This window comes from Equus caballus, chromosome 2, assembly GCF_041296265.1.
Source record: "Equus caballus isolate H_3958 breed thoroughbred chromosome 2, TB-T2T, whole genome shotgun sequence".
NCBI lineage: Eukaryota > Metazoa > Chordata > Mammalia > Perissodactyla > Equidae > Equus > Equus caballus.
In genome coordinates this window covers 27,466,755-27,487,740 of record NC_091685.1, presented here as the reverse complement: position 1 = coordinate 27,487,740, position 20,986 = coordinate 27,466,755, and the positions used below count along the sequence as shown (strand labels likewise).

General features: G+C 42.8%; 1 protein-coding gene across 5 annotated transcripts; it reads left to right on the top strand.

Moving 5' to 3' along the window:
• The first annotated feature begins 467 nt into the window (after positions 1-467).
• On the top strand, positions 468-20,830 carry TRNAU1AP (tRNA selenocysteine 1 associated protein 1). 5 transcript variants are annotated; one of them, XM_001503980.6, is made up of 9 exons: positions 468-1,630; positions 2,126-2,223; positions 5,493-5,592; positions 6,213-6,265; positions 7,711-7,842; positions 9,154-9,273; positions 12,413-12,575; positions 12,794-12,827; positions 19,865-20,830. In XM_001503980.6, the coding sequence occupies exons 1-9, from the start codon at positions 1,604-1,606 to the stop codon at positions 19,999-20,001; spliced, it is 864 nt and encodes a 287-aa protein (XP_001504030.1). In that variant the 5' UTR covers positions 468-1,603; the 3' UTR covers positions 20,002-20,830. The 5 variants fall into 5 exon arrangements, with proteins under 5 accessions (XP_001504030.1, XP_005607329.1, XP_070116728.1 ...); XM_005607272.4 differs by having other exon boundaries at positions 1,487-1,630; positions 12,416-12,575; XM_070260627.1 differs by lacking the exon at positions 7,711-7,842 and having other exon boundaries at positions 1,487-1,630; positions 12,416-12,575.
• Positions 20,831-20,986: the final 156 nt, after the last annotated feature.

The window sequence follows — 20,986 nt, the reverse complement described above, 5'->3', positions numbered from 1 at the left end:
CAGATTCTAGAGAAAAGATTTGGAAATGAGTGCCTCAAGGCAGTGGGAGTTGGGGGTAGGGATAGCTGGGAAAAGGGACTGCTGTTTGTTGTTTATGTCATAAATTCAAATATTTTTTTCAGTGCTTACCATATCCCAGACATTGTTGTAGGATTTTGATTAGAAACAAAATGGACAAAGATCCCTGTCTCATAAATTAAAAATAAGTATTTAAAAGTCTTCCACATGTTAAATAAATTTAAAAAATAGTAAGCAAAGAGCACAGCACAGGAGCTGACAAATAGTACTAAATAAATAGCTATCAGTTATTTGAAGACCTCCAACTGCCATATTGGAGAATTTACTGGACGCCAGGCATTGGGCCAAATGCTTTCCCAACTTCTCATTTTCTGCTTGCAACGCCCTATGAAGTAAGCATTGCTATCATCGTTAGTCTCAGAGAGGTTGAATAACTTGCCAAAATAATTATGGGGGGGTGGCTAGGACTGATACGCCAGTTGTTCAAATCTATAGCCAAAGCTCCTAACCACTACATTACTATCGCAGTGAGTAGGATGCAGCTGGAAATTTGGCAACTCGTGATTGGATCTCACTTTTCAGACAGATTAGTGCTTGACTTCGGGGCCAGCCCCGTGCTTAGGATGTATTAACTGGTAAGGAAGGGCTTTAGCAGCTCATCAGCCCAGAGGGAGCCCCAGAAAAGGATCCTCAATCACTTGAGGTGAGCTTCAGTTAGAGATGACAATCGCCTCGTACAGATGCTTCCCATTCTGAGAAATGGGCGCCAAAGTGAGGTTGAGGCCTGGGACACTCCCAGACTAGGAGAGTCAAACTATCAGGATTATCTAGTCATCGAAATCGTGTTTACTGAGGGCCTTCTATGGGCAGGCCACTGTTCTGGAACAGGTTAGAGCTGGCACTTTCAATTAGGGAAGTGGATGTAGGAGTCCAGAAAGTAGTGTGAGAAGACTTGGGAACTGATTGGTTGCTGAGACGACTGGGTTGCCCCAATTTACACTCCTTTTAACCCTCCCCTCTCCCCATTCCATTCCCAATGGGAATGATGGGAGAATCCCATTCCAGGTTCAACAAAAATCTGTGTCTTGCAAACTGGAAAACTCAGGGTGAACGGGCAGCTGGGGCGGACCAGTGGCTTGCCCAAGGGCACACAGAGTTAGTGGAACTGGATCGTCCAGGCTCCCAAAGGGGACTTTCCACTTTTTAAAAAAATGTGCTTATATTTGCAATTGTTTACAAGTAACATATGTTACTTTCTTAACTTTATATGTATGTGTATGTGTGTTTAAATACCTAAAGTCAGAAAGAAACCCTAGAATGCCTGTTACCAGACTAACCCACCGGCCTGCGCTGGGCGCCGCCTGCGCCGCCCCACCCGACGCCGCGGCCTCCAGTAGGCGCTCCCTCCGCGCCCAGCCGGCTCGCGGGAAAAACCCGGAGCCGGCTATCCCGGCGCGGCCCTGGGCGCGGAGCTTCAGAGCATGCGCGGAAGGCGCCGGCGGCGCATGCTCCGTGGGCTCCCAGCCCCGCCGACTAGCGTCGGCGCGGGTCTCGGCGGCCCGAGGAGTCCCGGCCGGCTGCGGGCATGGCGGCCAGCCTGTGGATGGGCGACGTAAGTGAGGGGGTCAGCCCGGGTCCGAGGAGGGAGGAAGGGTCTGAGGGGGAGGTGTCCTCGGGTCCCAAAAGGGTGGAAGTGAGTGGAGAGGGGGGTTCTTTTGGGTGACGGACAGGCGAGTCCCAACATCCAGGTGAAGGGGCTGAGTCTGAGAGGGTCCTGGGGCCCCGCCTGGTCTAGGGAAGGGAAGGGGGCTGCTTGGCCGGGGTAGCATGGGAGGAATCCCAGGGATTGAAGGCGCTGTGGTTCTAGGACTGGAGGGATGAAGTTCCTAAACCCAAGGGGGAGGCTCCCTAAAGGGAGCAAGTTTGAAGGGAAGGGAGGCACGGGAGTGGGGACGCGGGAGTTGGGGTTCAGACCACTCAGCAGATGAAAACCCCTCCGCCCGCCAGCAGCGTGTAGCCCACCCTGGGCCGAGGGGGAGGGGCTCTGGAAGCGGGAACGGGGAGCCTGGATGCTGGCCTGAGTCGTTCTGCTCTCGTGTTTACGCAGCTGGAGCCCTACATGGATGAGAACTTCATCTCCAGAGCCTTTGCCACCATGGGGGAGACGGTGATGAGCGTCAAAATTATCCGGAACCGCCTCACTGGGTACGTTCTCTCCTTCCCTCTCAGTTCTCCCCGAATGGATCATGCTGCAAGTGTCATTCAGCAGAATGTAAACATCGCGGGGAGTCAGGGCCTCTGACTCCTAATAATAGTTACTATGATGTTATAAAAACTAACAACTGGAGGCTTATTGAGAGGAAGTTTAGCATAGGGATTAAGAACTGGACTCTGGAGCCGGACCGTGTTTGAAAGTTACGTCTGCCGTGTGACCTTGGACAGGTTACTTAACCTCTCCGACTCCTTCACCTTGACTATAAAAATAGAGGTAATGATGGCACCTACCTCACAGAGTTATGGTGAGGATTAAATGAGTTAATTCACATTCAGCATTTAGAACAATATCTGGTATATGGCATGTGATCAGTAAATATAAACAGATTATTCATTGCTAGGTAATAAACCCTTTAAAATCACTTTTTAAAATCACAAAAAACCTCTGCCCTAAGTACTATTATTAGAGAAGCTTAGTAACTGTCTTAAAGTTACAGAGCTAATAAATGACAAGCCAGGACTCGAATTCAAGTCTGTCCTCTATAGCCATGAGGCCCTTAACTCTTCTGCCATTCATTTAAAAATCTATTTATAGAGATACTGCTGTGTGCTACTGTTCTAGATTCCCAGGATACATGGCTGAAACAAGCCAGACCTACTCCCTCCTCTCATGGAGTTTACTACATTCTAATGGGGGAATGAGACAGTAAATAAGTAAACAAGACAAAATGCAGAGAATGTTTTCAGATGGTGGTCCTCCATTGCATCCAATTTCTTCTTTCTCTTTGGGCGTCTTAGTTTTCCTTAGGGTTCCAGTTAGAAATGGGAGGATTCCTTTATGAATTTGACGATGTTTATTGAGCATCTGCTCTGTACCAGGTACTCTATTAAAGCAGCTTTCTAAATCATCAAATGGTTGAAAAATACAGGTGAGAGGTATGAAGTATGGTCAACCCGGTAGCTGTTTGGTGAACAGGTACTTTGTGTGTTCAGAACCCCAGGCATGGGTTTTCTCACTGGTAGGTCATGCTGGCCTAAATATGTTTCTTCTTGTTCTTGTAGACAGAAAACTCGAGATAATCAGCTCTTGGCATGAAAATACATTGTCATGCTTTTTTCTTTTTAAAACGCTGTCATAGGTACTCACATTTTAATCTTTACTGAAATAAGATTTGGGATTACTCTACCCGTGATTACTAAACTCTAGCTGTTTCTTATGGTGGTACTTACAGACACATTACACGTACATCCTGCCTCATTTGGCAAAGACTTTGAAGTGGCTTCTAAGAATACTGTAAAATAAATAACTGTAAATTTTAAAAAAAACAAGACCAGAGAAGATGAGGGAAAAAGATAAGACCCAAGGAAAAATAATATGCAATAGAGCATAATGCTTAAGAATGCAGTTAGTGGTTGTACAATAATGTGAATGTGCTTAATAGCATAGAACTGAACACTTAAAAATGGTTAAAATGACATATTTTGTGTTATATATTTAACCACAATTTTTAAAATTTAAAAAAAGAAAAAAGAATGCAGTCAGATGTGGAGCAACCACATCTCTCATTCATCACTGGTAGGAATATAAAAAAGCATAACCACTGGGGGCAGGTGTCTGGCAGTGCCTTATAAACGTACATCTACCCTATGACCCAGCAAGTCTGGTCCTAGGTATTTACCCAAGAGAAATGAAAACATATAGCCACAAAGAAAAGGACTTGAAAAGAATGTTCATAGCAGCTTTATGACAATAGCCCAAAGCTGCATGCAGCCCGGGTATCCATGAATAGGTAAACAAGTAAATACTGGTATATTCATGTAATAGAATATCGTTTAGCAATAAAAAGGAACAAACTACTTACATAGCAACAACAGGAATGAATTTCAAAAGCATTATGCTAAATGAAAGAAGCCTTACTGTATGATTCCATTTATTTAAAATTCTAGAATACACAAAATTAATCTGTGGCGGAAATAACTTAGTGTCTAGAAGATTTGTGCATTTCATTGCCTGTAAATGTATCAGAAAATAAGAAGGATGATAAGCGGGTGGAGGGATGGAGAGACGGATGGTTATGTGATAAAATAAGTATAATAAAATGTTAATTGTAGGTGGTGGGCATATGGGTATTTGCTGTACAGTTCTTTCAATTTTTGTGTTTGAAATTTTTCATAATAAAATGTTGGGAAAAGAATGTAGTCAGACTGTCCTGATTCAGATTCAGCACTTGGCACGTACCGGCTGTGTGGTTTAAGGCATATTGCATAATCCTGCTAAGTCTCAGTCTCCTCATCTAAATAGGAGTAATGGTTTCATTCGCCGCATAGAGTTATGTGAGGATTAGATGAGATGTGCATGTGAAGTGGGTTTACTTCCTGGGCACAGAACCACACCACCCGTCTGTCGTTGCCATGCTGTGGTGGCGGTTCATGTAGAAGAAATAGAAGGACTTACAGCTAGGATATACAACCATCTACTGGGGCTTTGGGGAGGAAAACATAAAAAAGAGGAAGATTGGCAACAGATGTTAGTGCAGGGCAAATCTTTCCCTCCAAAAAATAATAATAATAATAATATGCATGTTAAAGATAGATTTAGGTAGATATTTCTTTTTGCTGAACCATATGAAAGTAAATTACAGGTATCATGAGACTTCATGCTGAATATTTAAGCATACGTGGCCAGAAACTGGACATTCTCTTACATAGCCACAATGCTCATGTCACACTCACAAAATTAACAATTTCCTAATACCATATAATGACCAGTCTACATTTAAGTTTTTATAATTGTCCCCAACCTATCTTTTTTCCTCATAACGTTGACTTTTTAAAGTGCTAAGAGTGATTCTGTTACATAAGGTCCTATATTCCTTCTGGATTCTGGTTCTGCATTCTGGATTTATTTGTTTCCTTGTGATAGTGTTTTACTTGTTCTATCCCTCATATTTCCTCTAAACTGAACATTAGATCTGAAGGTTTGATTGGATTACATTAAACATTTTTGGCAAGAGTAAACTTCATGGGTGATACATTACATAAATAAATGTTTACCAAGTGAGTCTGGGCTGGCCCAGATTGGCAGTCCTTGTAGTCAGGTTTGTTAGTTAGTTCTGAACTGGAATATGGCAGGGAACAAACAAAAACAGTATGGGCTCTGATTAGAAAAACATTTCTCCCTCGCTTCAGGCCAAGACTCAGTCTCTCATTTGGGAGTCACACCTTTAATCACTCTCTTTCTCTCTTTTTTCTCCTTCCAGGATCCCAGCTGGCTACTGCTTTGTAGAATTCGCAGATTTGGCCACAGCTGAGAAGTGTTTGCATAAAATTAATGGGAAACCCCTTCCAGGAGCCACACCTGTAAGGATACTTAGATAATGATGATGTTGCCATTTTTATTGTCATCGATAATTATCATTTATTGAATCCCTACTGTATACTTAGATTATTTTATTTAATTCTATAACAATTCTGAACAGTAGCCATTGTTATCTTTGACAGACCAGGAAACTGAAGCTCAGGAAATTGGAATAACTTGCCCAAGGCAACACAAGTAGTAAGTGGCAGAGCCAGGATGCAAACTAAAGATTGGGTGCCTCTAAAATTCATGCTCTTTCCAGTCTGAACCACTGCCTCCCTTAACGGAAGACTTGAAACTCTAGATCTCTTGCCTGGTTGAGAAAGTAAAACAGGCTGGCAGCAGTGAGGACACGTATCAAGAGAGTTACATTCTGCTCTTCCCACAGTTACTTAGCTTACAGCTGCACCAAGCTGGCACACCTGGGCTCATAGAACCATGGAGCTGGCAGTGCCCTTAGCGGTCATCCGTGCAACCCCCTCATTTTATACAGGAGAAAAAGCTGAGGCTTAGAGAGGGGGAGATGTTTTGGCCAAGGTAATTTGTTTCAGTTTTTTTCAAATATTGTTTGACTCTTGAAACACCTTTCTCTGTTTTAGTTTGTTTGTTTTTAAATTTCCAGGCAAAACGTTTTAAACTGAACTATGCCACTTATGGGAAACAACCAGATAACAGGTAAGTAGAGAGTAGCCCCAAGGTAGCTTCAAGCCCCAGGAAATGTGTAGATAAAGACAAAACGCATCCCTGTGCCTGTCACAACCAAAGAGGATGGGGAGCCCTCTTTGATGGGGAGCCGAGTGTGGCTCCACTTTGCCTCCCTCCTGAAGGGAGACGCCCCCATTCCCTGTTGTTGGATCTTCCTGGTATGCTTTGTAATGCTTCGTATCGAGGCCCATGTCTTCCCAATATTGGATCCCTCCCCTAGCCTTCCACCCTGTTACTCCCCACAGTGGTGAGGTTTTATTCAGTAAGAATTGAGCTGTTGTAGCCACAAAAATTGATTAAGCATTTCAAGTTGCTGTATGAAAGCTTTAAAACAATGTATCAAAAGCTGTATAAAGATTTGTGCCCGCTGACCCCGTAATTCTACTTTTCAAAATTTATCGAAGGATGTGAGCAAAGATTAACGTCAAAAGTGTTCAGTGAAATATTATGTATAATGGGCAAAGTTGGAGAGAAAACAAATAATAATAGGGAAGTGGTTTAAATTGCAATAGGTTTGTTAATTGGAACGCTACGTATTAACAAGTCATGTTGTAGCAGAATACTGACATGTCAAGATATTGGCAATACGTTAAAAGTGAAAAAATGCTAGAAACAAAGCAAATGAATCATACCCAATTTTTTTTAATTCAAAAGAAGAAGCCAAAGAAGAAAGACAAAATTATAGCAAAGTGTTCTTAATGGTTACCTTTGAGTAGTGGGGTTTTTGGTAATTTTTTTTGTACTTTTGTGTATTCTGATTTATACAAGGGATATGTATCATACTTGAAATAAGAAAATAATGAGTTTTTTTTTTTTTAAGAATTGTTCTGGAATAGGAGTTGGCAAACTATGGCTGATTTGTATCACCCACAAGCTAAAAATGGTTTTTACATTTTTAAAGGATTGTGAAAACACACAAAGAAAAAGCAATAGACGCCATAGGTGCCCCACAAAGCCTAAAGTATTTACTATCTGGTCCTTCACAGAACAAGTTTCCTAACCCCTGTTCTAAAAGTTGGGGGATTTTATTTTAGCTAAGCTTTAGGTCTTTAAGAGAGAAGGTCCAGTTCTCATTCTCTCTTTGTCTTTCACCATTTGAATTAAAAATATGCAATGAATACAGAATGTCTGGTTTTATCTTTTGAGCACCTCTGACCCCATTCCCCATCTGCGCTCCTGTAATAACTGGCAGCCAGACAGGCATTGTGCAGTGGTGAAGAACTTGGGGCAGGGGACTACCTCCGTGACTCTTCTGCCACGACTGCCAAATGAAACAAGTTAGGACCTGGCTAAAGACCCAGCAGATGTGTTGTTTCCTAAGGAAGCCCAGGAAAGGTTTACCTAGAATGGGCCAGAAGAGCCTGTCAGAACAAAGGATTTGGTCTTTGTCTCTGAATCTTGTTCTCTCCTCTCAGCCCTGAGTACTCCCTCTTTGTGGGGGACCTGACCCCAGATGTGGACGATGGCATGCTCTATGAATTCTTCGTCAAAGTCTACCCCTCCTGTCGGGGAGGCAAGGTGGTTTTGGACCAGACAGGCGTGTCTAAGTAAGGCCTTACCTGTTATTGATGCCTACCCTGTTAGTGTCAGCATTGTTCTCATAGAAAAATGGTGTTATAGAGAGGTGAAAGTGTTGTAGAGAGACCATGTAGCGTGTTGGTTCAGAGCACAAGCTCTGGACCATGCTGCCTGGTTTGAATTGCACTCCAACACTAGCCAGGGATAATGCAGCAGATAAGTACTGAACCTCTGACCCCATTTCCTCGTCTGTAAAATGGGTCTGATTAATAGTATCTGCACTTAGGGGTGATATAAGGATTAAATGATATAATATAAATAAAGCAGTAGGAAATGCTTTGTAGATGTTTGCTGTTTTATTTGTTATTGCTACTTCAGACATGGGAAGGGCTCACTCTTGATCAGAGTAGTAGTTATAAGCTCAGGCTTTGGGAGTCTGACAGACCTGGATTTGAATCCTGCTTCTACTATGACTTTGGGCAAGTTGTTAAACTCTCTGAACTTTGGTTTCCTCTTCAGTAAAATGTGGATACTACCTTCATCAAATTGTTGGACTGTTTTTGTGGGTTTTTTTTTTTTTGAGGAAGATCAGCCCTGAGCTAACTACTGCCAATCCTCCTCTTTTTGCTGAGGAAGACTGGCCCTGAGCTCACATCCATGCCCATCTTCCTCTACTTTATATGTGGGACGCCTGCCACAGCATGGCTTTTTGCCAAGTGGTGCCATGTCCGCACCCAGGATCCAAACCAGCGAACCCCCGGCCGCTGAGAATCGGAACGTGTGAACTTAACTGCTGCGCCACTGGGCCGGCCCCAAATTGTTGGACTGTTTGATGAAATAACCCTGGGAAAATGTTCAGCACGGTGCCTGGGAAATAATAAGCACTCGTTAAATATTAGCTATCATTCGTTTATTCCTCCAAGTAGACTCTGAGTTCAGGAGAATAGGAACCGTGTCTGCTTGTGACTGATCAGCCCCAGTGCCGAGTGCAATACCTGGCATACAGGGCAGACTTGGTAAATATTTACTGAAGAGACTTCTACACCTGTTCCTACAACTGCTGCTGCTATAATGATAATACTTCCCAGTAGATTGGGAAGGAAGGAGCCCCATCCGTGAAGGTACGGAGGAGAATGGTGAACTGAAAGCAGAGATTCCTACAGATCTCAGGAGCCTCCCGGCCTTAAATCTCGCATTGCTCTGTGGCACACTTCCACCAACGGGGTCTCATCCCCTCCCATGTGGTTTGGTGGACTCCCTCTCTCCCTTCTCAGCCCCTTTTCCATTCTTAGACTTGCCACATTTGTGATCTAAATAGTGTGTGGTTTTTTTCCCTGCAGGGGCTATGGTTTTGTGAAATTCACAGATGAACTAGAACAGAAGCGAGCCCTGACAGAGTGCCAGGGAGCAGTAGGACTGGGGTCTAAACCAGTGCGGCTGAGCGTGGCAATCCCTAAAGCGTGAGTCCTGCCCTGGCAGGGAGGGTGGAGGGCCTCTGGACTGACTCCCGCCTGGACACTCGTCCTCTGTTTGTCGATAATCAGGGCATCCACATGCTGGATGGAAGGTTGCGGGAGACTCAGTTCAGGTCACCAATAATGAATGACAGATATTTGCTAGGCTGTGTGCTAAGTGTTGGAGAGGAATGAGCATACCCTGTCCCTCCAGAAGCTTACGGTGGAGGAGAGAGCTGTGTTTGGGGGAGGCGGGTACAGTCAGACATTACTGATAGCAGTGCTGCACAAGCAGTTTGGCTGTACGTGCTTAATGTCTCTGCTCTCTGCCCAGTAGTGCCACTGTTAGAAATTTATCCCTGAAACTGAGAATTGAACAGAAGGAAAAAAATTACACCCGGTTTTAAACTCATTTGTGTCAGTGAAACCTACAAACTTCCTATGAATGTCCCTTGCTATGGGAATTGCTAAGAATTAATGATCCAAACACTTTATTTATAAAATATTAATATTCATCGCTATTGTACCTGTCATGCTAGGCAGAAAACCCTTCTTCCCCTGGAGCTCCAGGCAGGTTTCTCACTCAGATGTAAGACAACTTTTCTCTGCATATAATCTTCCATCCTTTGGCCAAAGCAGTGGTTCTCAACTGGGGGTGATTTTGCCCCCTAGGGGACACTGGCAACATGTGGAGACAATTTTTGTTGTCACAACTTGGGGAGCGGAGGTGCTATTGGCATCTAATGAGTAGAGGCCAGAGGTGCTCCTAAACATCCTACAGTGCATAGGACAGCTGCCACAACAAAGAATTGTTTGACTGCTTTCCCCCTCAAAACAGTCAGTAATGCCAAAGCTGAGAAACTGCACCAGAAGTACAAGAGGGGCTGCATTCCTAGGGCAGGACTTCCAAATGGCCATGAAGGTTCTTTGTGGTTTAACTTTTTAATACACGGAAGATCAGCCTGAGCGATACCCCCCTCCAAAATGTTGTTTGTCCTAAACTCTATTTATATATAAAAACTTTAAAGAAACTATTTAAAAGAAAGAAATTTCCTTATTATCCTAAAATGACTAGTTATGATTTCTGAGTTCCTTTCCAGGCTTCTCCATAGGCATCCATGATATATGGATATACATATACATACACACACTATATACGGGTCAGTTTACGTGTGGTAGATTTACTTATTTATTCACTTTTAATTACAATAACAATGCTCATTCTCTCTTTCCCTGGGTTTACTCAGTGTACTCACCTTTCCATATAATCACACAGTCATCATCGTTAGAATATTTTTAGCAGCTGCGGGATATTTTGATTGTATGTTCTGTCTAGCAGTTCCTCTGATGTTGACTTTTTGGTTGGTTCTGAAATGTTACCACTTAGTCAGTCAACAATAACTCACTACCCACTATTCTATAGGCCCTGTCCTAGACAAGCGAAACAAAAGTCCCTTCTGCAAGGAAGTTATATTCTGTTGTATCTATTTCTTCCTTGAATGTTGCATTTGGTGCCTGCCTCTGAGGAAGAGCCCTGTCACTAGGAATTGAGGGAGACAAGAGTTCCCTTTGAGAGTTAGACTGTAAGAGCCGAGTGTGGAGAAACAGAACAGTCATGTACAGACCCAGGCCAGGAAGACTGTACCTTCAATTACGTGAATATGTCAGGAGGGTGGCAGCCGTCTTAGAAACGTGGAAGGGGAGTCGTGGAGGCAGACACTGCTGCTGGGCAGGGAGAGGGGGTTTCTTCAGCTGGACTTCATGAAGCCGCCCCGTCGGGAGGTTTCAGACATAGTCTAGCTACTCTGCTGAGTCCTGCTCACCAAGCAGACGTTGAACTCCAAGGAACTTGGAGGGAGCCCCTTCAGACTGAGCATTTGCGGTTTCTATGGCAGAGATTGGTATGGTAGTTCAGCTCCTGCTTATGACTTGGTTTCCTCTCAGGCTTCATTGTGGAGATAGAATGCACCAATTATGAAGACATAGTGTGTTCCACGCTATGTGGCAGTTACGACTCTCCTTATGCCCCAGCTGGCATGGTGGCGTCAGCCTCTGCTTCCTCCATGTGTTTGGTGTGCACCTACGAAAGACGCTGGCCCTTCAGAGTGCAGTAACTGGAAGAGCATTGTCATGTCCGGGCTGGGTTGGTTATGTTCTTTTGACTCCTCTCAGCTGAGAATGCTGGTCACGCCCCGGGCCTGTTTCTTGAGCCTACTCGCACATGCTTTTTTATGTTTTTGAAAGCAGTAGCCTGCAGGCTTGACATTCTGTCTTTGGTTAACAGCAGCTGGGGCAGCTGTGCATTCAGGATAAGAAAGCTTTCCACTGACTCCGGGCCTCAGCCCTGATTGGCAAATGCAGGATGTAGGAGACTGGCGAGACATCTTGTGTCTGTCAGGGCAGGTGCGGTATATAATGGTGTGGTGTTAGGAGCATGACCTTTGGCGTTAAATTTGGCTCCAGTCCTCGGCATGGCATTGGGTAAATCAATTAACCTTTTAGAGGCTCAGTATTCCCATCTGTAAAATGGAAATAATAAATGAAAGCTCTGTCATAGGGTTGTGCAGGACTCAAAATAGGAGACCATACATGAAAAATAATTGCACAAATCCTGAGTACCTACTCCATAAATGGTAACTATGACTACAGTGATCACAATAAGGCTGCTGGAACACTTGTCTTATGTTTTCGAGGGGGAGAGGTGATTAAACATTTTGTGGTTTGAAACGTTCATTGGGTCATCCTGAATCTAGATCCTCCAGGCCATGTGTACCTGAGCCTTTGTGCCTAACAGAAAATTAGCCCCCTAAGATCTTGAGAAGAGGAAAAATTGGTACTGATGAGGTTTGATAAAAGAGAAAAACCTAACCATTGAAAGCTCCCAGCTTTAAACCATGGGGTCTGGAGCCAGACCACCGGGGTTTGAATCTCTTATTAGCTGTGTGACTTTGGACAAATTGTGTAACCTCTCTGTACCTCAGTTTCCTCATCTGTAAAATAGAAATAATGGTATACTTATTGCGTAGAGTTGTTGTGGCAATTAAATTAATCTGTGTAAAGCACTTAGAACAATCCTTGGCCACTTACTAAGTGTATGGAAATGTTTGCCTCCTTTTGTTTATTTTTGGTTCTTTCTTCTTTTAAGGAGTCGTGTGAAGCCAGTGGAATATAGTCAGATGTACAGTTACAGCTACAACCAGTATTACCAGCAGTACCAGAACTACTATGCCCAGTGGGGCTATGACCAGAACACAGGCAGCTACAGCTACAGTTATCCCCAGTATGGCTATACCCAGAGCACCATGCAGGTAACTGTGATTTGGCAAGTACAGGCCTCTTCGCTTACGGCATCCTCTAGAGGCAGAGGTGGTTCTCCAGGATGGGATTGGTAAGGACAGGAGCTTGGGCTTCGGGAAAACATGGGGCAAGATGAAGCAGCCTAGTCCTTTTTGATAAAGATAAGCCACTCTGGTCATGGGCCAGGATTTCACCCTGCTTCTCACCCACCTCTCTGGTCTCTTGGCAGACGTATGAAGAAGTCGGAGATGATGCATTGGAAGGTAAGAAAGTCCATTCGCTCATTCCTCTGTCAGCCCTTACGGAGTGACTGCTTTATGGCCAGCACCGTGCCTTCAGCTAGATGCTGAAGGAATGCCAGGTGAATTCTGCCCTGGAGGAACTTACCTTCTAGTGAGAGGGCAGTGCAGACACAGTTACGGTAAGAAGTGAGTGTGAGTGCAGGTCCCAGAGAGCCGGGGGGAAGCAACTGGACAGGGAGGGAGCCAGTCACCCCCTGGACAGCGGCATTCTACCCCCAGGGTGTAGGTCTCTAGCAAAAATAGTGTTGCCTTGTATTTGTTTGACAGTTTGCAAAAATTACATTCTTTATTTCGTTTTAATTTTTTTCTGTATATTTTGCGTGTTTTTCTCATTTTCAAGTAATAGTTATGATTGAAAATTTGGAAAATACAGTAAAGTATTATGAAGTAACTGAAAATCACCCCTAATCCTGCTTCATAGTCATTAAAAGCTGTTATTAACTTTTTTAAATTAGAAGCATTTGTTGTAATTTTTATTGAATTTAACAGAAGAAAAAGGAAAGTAAAACTGAAGGAATTGCTAACCTTCAAACAATTTTTTTTTTTTCGAGGAAGATTAGCCCTGAGCTAACATCTGCTGCTAATCCTCCTCTTTTTGCTAAGGAAGGCTGGCCCTGAGCTAACATCCGTGCCCATCTTCCTCTACTTTATATGTGGGACGCCTACCACAGCATGGCTTGCCAAGCGGTGCCATGTCCACACCCGGGATCCGAGCTGGTGAACCCCGGGCTGCCAAAGCGGAATGTGCACACTTAAACGCTGCACCACCGGGCTGGCCCCAAACACATTTTTTTAACTGAGATATTAATACTTAAAAACTTTCTAAGGTTTAAAAAAGTTATGAAAAAAAATTTTTTTCAACATGTTTCTGAACTCATGTTAAGTTTTAAAGGAGTAAAATTTAAACAGTTGTTATAAAGCAAAATTGATTTCTCAAGTAAATAAAACTTTTTTTAAGCTGCAAAAAGACTCAAAGTTTAGAATCTAAGTCTATTTTAAGCAGTATTCTTTGAGACAGTCATAGGAAAAAGGTGATCTGTAAGCAAAATATCCTAAGGAAACATCATCTTCAGGCAAAGAACAAACTTGTCTCCTTCATTGCATTTTAAAGCGCTTTCACGTGTGTGCTCTCATCTGATTTTAACAGCAGTGACCTTGGGGGGTGGGCTGTACAGAACACAGGAGCTCCAGTTGACAGACGGGGAACTGGTGGCCCAACTGGTCTGCTCAGGTCACACAGTGAGTTAGAGGCAAAGTCAGGCCTGGAGTCCCTGATTGTTCCCTCCAGGAAGTGCTGCCTACTTTTTAGAGATGATTAACCTGATTATAAGAAAATCTGTGTATAACTCCATAGAAGTTTCCAGTCTCTTTCTCACCCATTAGTAATATAATAATAGCCAGCGGGGCTGGCCCCGTGGCCGAGTGGTTAAGTTTGCGCGCTCCACTGCAGGCGGCCCAGTGTTTCATTGGTTCGAATCCTGGGCGCGGACATGGCACTGCTCATCAAAGCACGCTGAGGCAGCGTCCCACATGCCACAACTAGAAGGACCCACAACAAAGAATATATAACTATGTACCGGGGGCTTTGGGGAGAAAAAGGAAAAAAAAAAAAAAATAATAATAGCATATTTGATGCTAAGCACTGCTACCTGCCAACACTGCGATGGGTAGGTACCATTCTAATCCCCATTCTACAGAAAAGAAAACTGAGGCTTAGTTAATAATAGCTAACAGTTACTGAGGTTTTACTATGTGCAGGGCACTGTTCTAAGCACCTCACGTGTATTTAACTCATTTAACCTTCGCAACAGTTTTGAGGTAAGTACTACAATTATCCTGATTTTTTAGAATAAAAAACTGAGAGGAAAGTTAAATTACTTGTTCAAGGTCAACATAGTTGCAAGTTGTGACTTAGTAGCTACAGGTGGAGTCAATCATGGAACCCCTGCAGTCTTGCCCCAGACTTCCTGCTCTTTACCACTGAGTGACTGAGCGATGCCTCCCATTTTGACCTAATACCCTCACAGTGAAGGGGACACAGCAGGGCTTCTTCTTATTCACGTTTTCCTTGGCTTCAATGGGCCATCTTCCAGGCCGTCTTCAGAATGAGGAAGGTGTTTTTATTGTACGTGTATCCATAGCCTTCAGCGCACGCAAATGCCTGCCCTTGATTGAGCTGTTGACTAGTCTGTTCCCATAAGCAGTTACTTACACTGAGTGGAGTAACCAGGCTGGTCATGCTGTCTTACAGTTTCCGTATGGAGCCTCTGTAAATGCTCAAAGCATCAACCCTTACAATTTAAAAATTCAAGAAAAGAAAGATCCCTCTGGTTGCAGGAACAGGCATTGTACTTATGTGGAAAGATTGAGCACTGACTGGTTTGGAAATGGAAACAGACTCTTAAGAGTAGGTGAGAAAGCTGGAAATAATTTATGAAAGAAACAAATGGCCTATAAACCACAAGAAAAAAAAGTTTAAGCATGCTGCTTATATCGGTCAAGGTTCTTCAGAGAAACAGAGCCAACAGGATATCTGTATATATAAATCTGTAAGGCAGGCCAGCATGCTGGAAACTCAGGCAGGATTTCCAAGTTAGTCTTTTTTTTTTTTTTTTTTTTAAAGATTGGCACCTGAGTTAACAACTGTTGCCAATCTTTTTTTTTTTTCCTGCTTTTTCTTCCCAAATCCCCCCAGTACATAGCTGCACATTCTAGTTGTGGGTCCTTCTGGCTGTGGCATGTGGGATGCCGCCTCAGCATGGCCTGGTAAGTGGTGCCATGTCCACGCCCAGGATCTGAACCGGTGAAACCCTGGGCTGCTGAAGCGGAGTGCACAAACTTAACCACTCGGCCACGGGGCCCCCACCAAGTTATAGTCTTGAGGCAGAATTCCTTCTTCCGGAAACTTCAGTTTTAGACCTTAAGGCCTTCAATTGATTGGATAAGCCCACCTGTGTTACTGAGGATAATCTTTATTTAAAGTCAGCTGATTGCAGATGTTAACCACATCTACAGAATACCTTCACAGCTACATCTAGACTGGTGCTTGACCCAACAACTGGGCATCGTAGCCTAGCCAAGTTGACACATAAAATTTAATCATCGCACTATTAGTAATCAAATATAAACTAAAATATACTGGGGCCATCCCCATGGCCAAGTGGTTAAGGATGTACAGCTAGGTCCTTCTGGGGGGCTTTGGGGAGAAGAAGAAGAAGAAAAAAAAGATTGGCAACAGATGTTAGCTCAGGACCAATCTTTAAAAAAAAATTTAAATTATACTATATTTCTGTAAAAAGTTCTTACAATGTTTATGTTTGAATCAGTAATTTTACTTGAAATATTTTATCCCCAAATGATAATCATCAGTACTGACAAATATCCAATAGTAGAGGATTTGTTAAATAATGGTAGTCATTTTTTTGAGGTGTAACTGGCATACATTAGTTTCAGATGTACAGCATAATGATTCGATATTTGTATATATTACAAAATGATCACCACAGTAAGTCTAGTTAATATCTGTCACCGTCCATCGTTACACAATGGTAGTCCTTTTTTAATCATGTCTTTTTCTAAGATTATTGACAGGAAAATGTTCTCAATGAAAAAAAGCCAGATGTAAAATAGAATATGTGATGAATTCCTAGTTACGAGTTTTTGTTTGGGGCGATATAATTCACATAATGTAAACTTCGTCCTTTTAAAGTGTACAATTCAATAGTTTTTAGAATCATCACAAAGTTGTGCAGCCATTACCACTTTGTAATTCCAGAAGAAACCCTGTAACCTTCAGCAGGCATTCTCCATATGCCCTTTCCCTCCTGCTCCTGGCAGCCATTCAGCTACTTTCTGTCTCTTTGGATTTACCTGCTCTGGATGTTTTAAATAAATGTAATCATATATAATGTGTGTTCCTCTGTGAATGTGCCACTTAGCACAATGTCTTCAAGGTTCATCCATGTTGTAGCAGGTATCATTACTTCATTCCTTTTTATGGCCAAATAATATTCCATTGTATGAGTATCCATTTTGTTGATGGACATTTGGGTTGTCTATGCTTTTGGTATTATGAATAATGCTGCTGTGAACATTCGTCTAAGTTTTTGTGTGGGCATAGAAAAGTTTTCATTACTCTTGGGTACATACCTAGGAGTGGAATTGCTGGATCTTGTGGTAAAACTCTTGTGTTTAACAACTTGAGAAACTGCCAGACTTTTCCAAAAGGGCTGCATCATTTTCCATTCCCACCAACAGTATATGAAGGTTCCATTTTCCCCACATCCTCACCAGCAGTTGTTACTCTTTCTCATTATAGCCATTCTGGTGGATTTGCAGTGGTAGCTCATTGTGGTTTTGATTTGCATTCCCCTGGGGGCTAATAGTGTTGAGCATCTTTTCCTGTGCTTATTGGCCACCTTCCTATGCTTGTTGGCCATGGGTATATCTTCTTCCTTTTTTTTTTTTTTTTTTACAAATTGGCACCTGAGCTAACAACTGTTGCCAATCTTCTTTTTTTTGTTTTCCTACTTTTTCTCCCCAGATCCCCTCGGTACATAGTTGTGTATTTTAGTTGTGGGTCCTTCTAGTTGTAGCATGTAGGATGCCGCCTCAGCACGGCCTGACGATGCCATGTCCGTGCCCCAGATCCCAAACCAGCGAAACCCTGCGCTGCTGAAGCGGAGCGCACAAACCACTTGACCACGGGGCTGGCCCCTTTTTTTTTTTTGGGCCATGTGTATATCTATAGAGAAATGTCTAAGTCCTTCCCCCATTTTTAAATTAGGTTGTCTTTTTTATTGTTGAATTATAAGAGTTCTTTATATTCTCTTCTGGATACTAGTCCCTTATCAGCCATAGGATTTGCAAATTATTTCTCCCATTCCATGAGTTATCTTTTCACTTGATAATGTCCTTTGAAGCACTGAAGTTTTATTTTTTAAAGATTAGCACCTTTCTTCTCCCCAGAGCCCCCCAGTCCATAGTTGTATATTCTAGTTCTAGGTCCTTCTAGTTGTGCTATGTGGGATGCCACCTCAGCACGGCTTGATGAGTGGTGCTAGGTCCACGCCCAGGATCTGAACCAGTGAAACCCTGGGCCACCAAAGTGGAGCATGAGAACTTAACCACTCGGCCACATGGCCAGCCCTGAAGCACCAAAGTTTTAAATTTATGTGAAGTCCGATTTACTTTTTTCTTTTGTTGCTTGTGCTTATGGTGTCATATCTAAGAAATCATTGCCTGTTTACTCCTGTTTTCTTTTAAGGGTTTTATAGCTTTAGCCTTTACATTTAGGTCTTTGGGCCATTTTTAGTTAATTTTTGTGTAAGGTGTGAGGTAAGGGTCTAGCTTCATTCTTTTGCATGTGGTTATCCAGTTGTCCCAACACCATTTGTTGAAAAGATTGTTCTTTACCCATTGAATTGTCTTGGTACCCTTGCTGAAAAGCAGTTTACCACAAATGTATAGGTTTGGTTTTAGACTCTTAATCCTATTCCATTGATCTATATGTCTGTCCTTAAGCCACTGCCACACAGTTTCTATTACTGTAGCTTTGGAGTAAATTTTGAAATGGAGAAGTGTGAGTCCTTGAACTTTGTTCTTTTTCAAGATTGTTTTGGCTATTCTGGGTCCCTTTCATTTCCATATAAATTTTATGATCAGCTTGTCATTTTCTGCAAAAAAAAAAAAAAAAAAGGCAGCTACAATTTTGGTAGGGATTGCATTGAATCCATAGATCAATTTGGGGAATATTGCCATCTTAACAATATTGTCTTCCAATCCAAGTACATGGGATGTCTGTCTATTTATTTAGGTCTTCTTTAATTTTCCAGTTAGTTGTGTGTTTTGTTTTTTTTAAGATTGGCACCTGAGCTAACATCTGCTGCCAACCTTCTTTTTTCTTCTTCTTCTTCTTTTCCCCAAAGCCCCCCCCAAGAACATAGTTGTATATTCTAGTTGTAGGTCCTTCTGGTTGTGCTGAGGTGGGACACTGCCTCAGCATGGCCTGATGAGCGGTGCCATGTCTGCACCCAGGATCCGAAACGGCGAAACCCTGGGCTGCCGAAGTGGAGCACGCGAACCCAACCACTCAGCCACAGGGCCGGGCTCTTCAGTTAGTTTTTAAATGTGTGTTTTAATGAATGGTGTGTTTGTGTGTATACATTTTAAACCTACACAAACAAAACTAAAAGGAAAGGTATAAAATGTTATCAGTGATAGTGATTGTTTTTTTTTTTAACTTTTATTGTGAAATATAACACACGTATGGAAAAGTACATAAAATAAATCTATAGTTTAATATGTAATTATAAAGTGATTGCCCATGAAACCTTCATTCAGGTCAGGTAGAACATTGCCAGCCCTCAGAAGCCATCCTTCCCCCAGTCACAACTTAGAACCCTACTAGGGAAAAGGACTGTAGTTTTTTGTGGTAACCATTTTCTTCCTTCTCTTTATAGTTTTATTTCCTAGATATGAATCCCTAAACTCTAGGTTTATTTTTGAACTTTATAAATGCAGTCATACTGTAGGTACTGTCTTGCTTCTTTCATTTAACACACAGCATGTTATTTGTGAGATCCATCCAAGTTGTGTGCAGCTGAGGTTCATTTTCAATGCTGTGTAATATTCTAGGAATAGTGCTTTGGACTTAGTAATTTTGATCAGGTTTTCCAAACCCAAAATTGAAATAAGGACCACACTAGAAGATCCAGGGCATGTGATGGTAGAGGTACAGGTGTAGCTTTTAATAAATGTGGAGTAACAACTGCCATTACTTGAATAGTAACTACGTTTCATTCTCTAAGTACATATTATCCTATTTCCGTCCTCACAGGAACCCTGCTAGGCAGTGGTATCAGCCCCTGTAAGGAACGAGGGAACTTGCCCCAGGGAACAGGAAGTCCTGGGAGTAGAGAACTGAACCCAAGTCTCTTGGGGTTGCTGAGTGCTTCTCCCCTTGGCGCTCCCTAAACGCATCCTTGCTTCTCTTCCAGACCCCATGCCGCAGCTGGATGTGACTGAGGCCAACAAGGAGTTCATGGAGCAGAGCGAGGAGCTATACGATGCACTGATGGACTGTCATTGGCAGCCCCTGGACACAGTGTCTTCAGAGATCCCCGCCATGATGTAGCAAGGACAAAGGAAAAGCCAGAATGGACTATGTGAGGGATATAAGAGACTTTTAAAAAAGAAAAAAAAATTCCAAGAACTTTTACATTTTTACGTTTTGTAAGATTTTGGTAATTGACTGTTTCCTGAGATTATGAATATTCCTGCAACACTTGTTGCCTTCATTTGATAGGGAGCCCTTTGATTTTAAATGAAAATCAAGGGGCCAACTGTTGAAGAGGACTGATGAACAAGGTTCCAATTTGTCCTTGAACAATCATTTATCCAGTAGGGTTATCTACCCTTGGAGATAAGAACAGTTTGGAATTAACCAAAGTGGATCACATCTTTCTAAACCCAGGGGCCCTTCTCAGGTGGTAGGCACCCTAGTCCTTAAGGTTCTTTGGGGTCAGGATGCATGGATTACCCGCACCAGGTCAAATGGTGGACAGTTTTATCTGCCTTTTCAGGTACCTCGTTCCCTCCAACAAACTTGCGTCAAGGCTGGTGGCTGGTAAAGACTTCATCAGGCATTCCAGCCAGGATGGAAGTTGCCTGGCCCAGCATGTAGCAGGAAGTGGAGTCAGCTAAATCTAGACCAAAAGGCGCAAGACTTGGCGCTTGCTCCCTGACCAGGTGTAGGTTTGCAAGGGCCTAGACTGTTTTAAGGACAAGCCTGTTGAGGGGCATTACTGTGCCATCTCTGTGCCAGGCCCACCGGTGTTGATCTTAATTACCTAAATGCATTGAATAGGTATGAATTTATTTACATCTAAGAAATGGTGGCTCAGAAAAATAACTTGACCTTGACGAAAGTCAGTTGGTATTAAACCAGACCTATGCCAACCTTCTACACATTTCTATTTTCCAAATCAGGAAATCCCACTTTCCAACTTATATTGTCATCTCCAGTACCCAGGACCCTCTTGAAAAGTCTGGGTCTATGCTAGAAATCTGCATCTGATCTCATTCTATGCTAGAGGAATGGGGAGGTGGGTAGAGCTTGA

What these genes read in the sequence shown, in the direction of transcription:
- TRNAU1AP (XM_001503980.6), top strand. Translation starts at nt 1,604, where the DNA reads ATGGCGGCCAGCCTGTGGATGGGCGAC. An exon ending in GACCAGACAGGCGTGTCTAA is followed by an intron (nt 7,843 to 9,153) that starts GTAAGGCCTTAC and finishes TTTTCCCTGCAG; the next exon opens with GGGCTATGGTTTTGTGAAAT. An exon ending in ATACCCAGAGCACCATGCAG is followed by an intron (nt 12,576 to 12,793) that starts GTAACTGTGATT and finishes GTCTCTTGGCAG; the next exon opens with ACGTATGAAGAAGTCGGAGA.